The 5,838-nt window shown below is 56.3% G+C and overlaps 1 protein-coding gene across 1 annotated transcript; it reads left to right on the top strand.

Moving 5' to 3' along the window:
• Nucleotides 1-656: 656 nt before the first annotated feature.
• LOC122911976 (double homeobox protein 4-like protein 2) lies at nt 657-5,570 on the top strand. The gene is made up of 6 exons (XM_044257233.1): nt 657-663; nt 1,874-2,013; nt 2,476-2,649; nt 3,095-3,259; nt 4,671-4,755; nt 5,095-5,570. The coding sequence occupies exons 1-6, from the start codon at nt 657-659 to the stop codon at nt 5,568-5,570; spliced, it is 1,047 nt and encodes a 348-aa protein (XP_044113168.1).
• The last annotated feature ends 268 nt before the right edge of the window (nt 5,571-5,838 follow it).

The following is a 5,838-nucleotide window of genomic DNA, read 5'->3' as shown; positions in this document are numbered from 1 at the left end:
ATCGTGGAAGGCACCGAGACAGCAAGCCAAGTGGGTGACCAGTCCCAATTGGAGGGGGAAGGTGAAGATACCAGGGCATTTACCATATAATCTGTTTATTCAAGTAATACAAAAATCAGCAAACATGGAAAAAAAGGGGAGAAAAGGAAAGCTGCCCAATGAAACAAGACCGGCGTTCCGATAAAGACACAGTACACATAAACAGTGGAAAGAAAGATCGAAAGCCATGCGATGCAATAGAAGGGAACTTAATTAGGAGGCTCGTCTTGGGAAGCCAAAGGGGACTCGCGTTCCACACCCACATGCCAGAATCTGAAACAAGGGTAGAACAGCCTTCACCGGGTCCAGTCCTAGACAGTCCCAGATGGGGTGCGTTATCAAAGGAACGAGAATGAGGCAAAGAGAATGCTATGCCAAGCTTTATACTATGCCGAGTATTAGAAGTCAGACTGACCAGCCAGGGGAACGAGACCGACACGAAGTGAACGTTATGCAAAGCTTTCTTCAATGCCCAGCATTGGAAGTCAGACGGACAGGCCAGGGCCGCCTCCGTAGAGAGCGACCCGGCCCCGATCTCACGGGCTGGTTGTATAGAGCATAACCGCAGGCCTCAAGGCATGTGGCTTCTGTGGTTAGGGCGTTTACTTCCGGAATCGATGCCCGGTACCGATCCCAGGAACCACTGGGGCATTGATTCCCGGAATGCAGTCCGTGGATGTAAACAACAGTATGGCTACCTAGGCAATATGGAGTGGCTCTGGGCTAAGCAGGCCCTAATAGTTAAACAGGTGTGAACATTAAATCGGCCCTAACAGTCCCCAGAGTCTCAACAGCACCGTTCGATGTCAGGGCTGTCATCCTGGAGACAAGTTTGCAGGAGTGGGAGAGGCACATTCCATGCAGAGGAGGGTGGGTCGGGCACATCCACCTGTCCAGGTCCAGCTCTCGGCTCAGGTGGTCCCGAAATCCTGCTGAACACCTCTTCTCCCAAAGGTCGGAACCACTGAAGGCAGGGCTTCACTTCGACAGGAGCTGTCGAAGTGATTGGGGGTGGGCCATCCTAGGCTTTGATCAGACGCAAGCTCCCAGATCCTGCCCAGTCGACCGGCCAGTGCTCTGGGACCCGAGGTACTGCAGCGGCATGGCTCCCACCAGCACATCAAGGAGTAAGTTCCCCTCAGAGGCCCTGCTCCCCGCTTGTTTTCCACAAAGGCCCCGGTTACTTTCCGGGCTTCAGGGCACTAAGAGGGTCCACCCTGCCAGCCGGGACACAGGCTGGAAGGTTCTGATCCACAGAGGATTGGGGGAAGGGGATCGAGAGAGGCTTGCGCGTGGCCGCCGTCGGAAGCAAAACTGAAGTCGGTGGGCAGGAGTCCCAACAAGAGTCCCGCTTTGGAAAATAGGCAAGCTAGATCTCTGGGGGCAGAGTATGGGTCGAGGTTCGGCACCTCTTTCAGGTGTCACTGACAAAAATGGAACTTTCACCTCCAACGCGGCAGCACTCGGCAGGATGTACTGTCGGATTTTTCCTGGATGTTTCTTAGGAGCAGTTGGGTCCTCTTTGTTCCTCCTAAGGTGCTTTCCTCCCTCACTCGCCCCGCGGGTCTCCTCATTCGTTGGCATGCCATCACATGGCTCGGGACAGGTTGGTATCTCCCTAGATCCTGGACTATCACCCATTCCCACGGGCAGAGGGCAGGCTGCCAGGGTCCTATCGAGCAGGCTCTCCAGTGAATCCGTGGGGGGCCAAGGGACAATAATCTCTGGCCTGGCAATGGGTGGACAGGGCAGAATGTGAAGAGCTGAGGCAGCAGAGCCGGTTCCCATTGCTAGGCAAGTCTTCCTAATCCAGTGGCCATTTACCCTGCAACAGGATCCCGATGGAGGCGGCTTCTTTTGAGGCCGTGGCAGAAAGAGGCTCTGCAAGCGTTGTTCCAGCAGAACCGGTACCCTGGCATCACCACCAGAGAACGACTGGCCCGAGAGCTAGACATTCCAGAGTCCAGGATCCAGGTAGGCTTAAGCTTCTCTTTCATTCTCCCTGGGGCACAAGTTGTGGACACAATCTGGCTGAAGCCAGTGCATGTCAATCTCCATGCCCAGCTGGGAGCTCAGATGCTTTGGCTCCTGTATGGGCATTCCCGGGGACCCCATGCCCTTTGAAGTCTTTCCAAGTCATTCTGTCTGAGAACAAGGGGACCACTGCTTGGCATGGCCCGGGCACTCCAACGGGTCAACATATCCAGGCCGACTTCCCCTAGAAATCATTTGCCCGGGCTTATCGCGTGGCCCACACAAAACTCTCTGAGACTTTAGGTATGAGGGACACAAAGGAATGGAAGATACGGAGGTAGCCAGATGAGAGACATAGAGATAGAGGTCGATGATGTACATTCAGATACAGATACAGATACAGATACAGATAGAACCAGTTCACCAGTGCTGCCTGACCGTCGGTTCTTTTTTGCCACTTAGGTGTGGTTCCAGAACGAGCGCACCAGACAGCTCAGGCAGAGCCGATTGGCGTCTGCAAACTCCCAAGGGGAAGGGCCATCGTGTGGACAGGAACAGTCTCCAGCTTGGACTCCAGGTGAGTCCCCAGTCTACCAAACGAGTCTCTTCTGGAGCTTCTCCTTCACGCAGGAACGGGTCTGCATGGGCTTGTCAAGGGTTGGGCAAGAGGGCTCAGGAAAGGAACCCACGTTACCTTGTCGCAGCTGCCTTTCGTGTTCCCAGCGATGGACACTCTGTTTACACCGCCCCGGTGGCAGGTGCATTGTTTCTGGGACAGAAAGGCTGTGAATCTTCTTGTCCTGAAAGTGCCAGGAAGGACAGAGTCCTTTTCTTGGGTCCCCTCAGGCTCTAGAGGCAAGTGCTGGCTTGTGTGGGTGGGTCCATGCTGACCTCATGGACTCAGGGAAAGAGAAGCTATTAGGAAAATGTAAAATCACAAACACACACACACACACACTCACTCACACACACACACCCACACACACACACTCACACACACACACACAGGCACACACGGACACCAACTTCTCTTTCCACGCTGGATGGGCCTTGGCTCCCAACCCTTCTTTCTAACTCTGTTCTCCTTTCAGAACGTTTCCCAAAGGAGGACAGGAGAAAACGGACAGCCATTTCTCCATCCCAAACCAGTCTCCTCCTTCAAGCCTTTGAGAAGAACCCATTTCCTAGCATTACTACCAGAGAACAGCTGGCCAGACTCACAGGCCTCCCGGAATGCCGCATTCAGGTACATGTGCGGAGGGTGCCTGTGAACTGTTGAATGTGCAGTGGAGAGTGGCCCCTGAGACATTCCTGGAGAAACGTGGGCTCGTCGGGGTTATCCACGGGGTCCAGTGCCTGGGCAGTAGGGGGAGAGCATGGAGCTTGCAAAGGATGGACTGCACAAAAGCAGAATGTGTCAGCCGAAATGGGGATGCTAGGGGAGGCTGTGAAGGTGAGGTGGTCGTGCCCATGTGTGTAGAAATGGTGCGTGGACAGGAGTGGGGAAACGGAAAAGTTGCCACCTCTCTTGAGGTCATGCAAAGTGTCAGTGCTTCGACGGCTTGGGGGCGCTCTCCATGTGGCCCCCAGGATTTCCTGAGTGTGAGTGGGGTTGCCTTCCTGTGAGTGGCCAAGTGTTTGTCAGTGACCTGGGCCTCAGCACCCCCAGGGCGAGAATGGATCCTGCTCACAAGCCAAACCTTTCTGGATAACCTAATCATTTAGGATTATCGGCCCTCGGATTCTTGGCCAGGTGGGGGAGAGGTCCCGGGGGGGCCCAGTTGAGCAGGCTTGTTCTCCCCGAGCTCCAGAGAGACTTGTTTCTAGTTAAGTACCTGTGAAACAGCTTTATGGTCAATGGAAGTAGACTCTCCGCAAGGCACTCCTTTAGGGCCAGAGCCCGTGAGCCTGCTTTAAGGAGGCATGTACGGGCCTGGCCCCTGACAAGTCTTGTCCCTGGAAAGAGGGGAGGCTCAGGGTGCTCGTTCCTGAGAACCCCCTTCTCATCCAGCCAGCGGAGGAATACAGAGAGGCAAATCCAACGCGGGTGTGGTTGATTTGGAGTCCTGGCGGTCCATGACTTCCCCTGGGGGCTCAAGACCTGTGCCTGTAGACGGAGTGTGTCGATGTGAGGCCAGTTCCGCAGCTGGGCTGAAGGCCTCCAAGGCAGAGGAGGTGGTTTGCCATTGGGATCACATCCAGTCGGACACTGGGGGTCAAATGCTGAGGGACGCCCGGAGGACTTGGAGTAGGCTGGGAAAGGAGGGCAGGTGGTCAGCTAAGTCTTGGCCCCAAGACTCAAGGAATGGCTGGTCAGGAAGCTGCAATGGGCAAACAAAGAGAGCGCTAGGCAGGGACCACGCAGAGCACTACAGAGGGGAGCTCAGCAGAGCAGAGCACAGCAGAGCAGAGCTGAGCGGCTGCCATTCCATCCAGTCAAGTGGGAATTCCATCGAGACCAGGTGTCCACAGTTGCCTGGGACTTGCCCCTACTTCACAAGAGCCAGGTGAAAGGGGTGAACCGAGTTGCCCTGAGAGTCAGAGCAACAGACCTGGCCTTCTTCCTGAGAGATCCCGAGCAGGGGAAGGGGCAGGCCGAGGTGGTGTCTGTCACTTCTTCTCATTCTCATGTCCGCAACCCCTCTTCTCTGTCCCAGGTCTGGTTCCAGAACAGAAGAGCTCGGCACCCAGGGCAGAGCAGAAGTGGCCCCTCGAATGACCGGGCGGCAAACCAGGAAGCCAGTCCTCACCTGACTGTCCCAGGGGACCCAGGATGCTCTCAGCCCGGCGTCCCTGGATGCTCTCAGCTTCTGGCTCCTGCTCCTTCCAATCCTCTGGGAAGCATGCAGGCTTTTGCTGCAGCGACCCTTCCTGTCCTCTCCATGGGCTTTGCCCCTCTGGTTTCCTGTGGGGGCCCTGGGAGCCAGGCCGTGGAGGCCACTACGGCCCCGCCCACCCAAGCCTGGCAGGGAGGAAGCAACTCTCCCACTCCTGAAGCCATGAGGAGCCATTCCCTGATGGGACCGACTCAGGGATGGTGCCTTTCAGCTCTCCATGCCCCTCTTTGTCCCCTGACCCAAGGGGAATGCCAGCGGCAACAGGAGCACCCTGGCTTGGTACCCGTGCCCTTCCAAGGCTATCCCCTGTCTCCAGATGACAATCCTTGCCAACCAGTACAGGAGGCAGGGCCCTTGGGTAGCCACTATGCCCCACAGTGGTTGGGCAAGGGGTCCGGAATTGTCGTGAGCACAGGACAGGCTCCGGATGCAGCAGCTGGGCAGCCTGCACACGCTGAGACCCCTGGCTGGCGGTGGAAGGCCCCCCCTGCTGCTGGGCTCACTAGTGCACTGGACCCACAGCACCCATCTTCTGCAGAAGCCTCAAGTTTCTTAGAGGAGTTTCTATCAGCCACAGAGAGGGAAGAAGACACACAGCCTTATCCGAGTGGGCATCTGTGGCAGGAGGAGCCTCCGGGACCCTTGGAAGCACCCCTCAGTGAGGACGAGTTTCAGGACCTGCTGGCCATGCTGCACGATTCCACATGGCCTCACGCCTAGGACCAGGGAGGCCTCGGCTTCCCCACTCCCCATTCATTCAGACGTCCTTTTCTGAGAGGCAGTCCTTTACAGGACAGCAAGGACGAGGAACAAGAAACAAGGCTCATGCTCCAGCGAAAGCCTGAGGCCCCAAAGGAGCATCTGCCTCTTGGAAAGACAGAAGGGTGCTCCTCCCTGCCGCGTGGACGGGGCTCCATGGCATTCCCGATGGTCATCAATCTCCACAAGGCACCTGAAGGCCTTAAGGACACTGGGCACTTTATACCCT

Source organism: Neovison vison, chromosome 1 (genome assembly GCF_020171115.1).
Source record: "Neovison vison isolate M4711 chromosome 1, ASM_NN_V1, whole genome shotgun sequence".
NCBI classification, from domain to species: domain Eukaryota; kingdom Metazoa; phylum Chordata; class Mammalia; order Carnivora; family Mustelidae; genus Neogale; species Neogale vison.
Note: the sequence above shows the minus strand (reverse complement) of the source record. Positions and strands in the feature narration are given on the sequence as shown.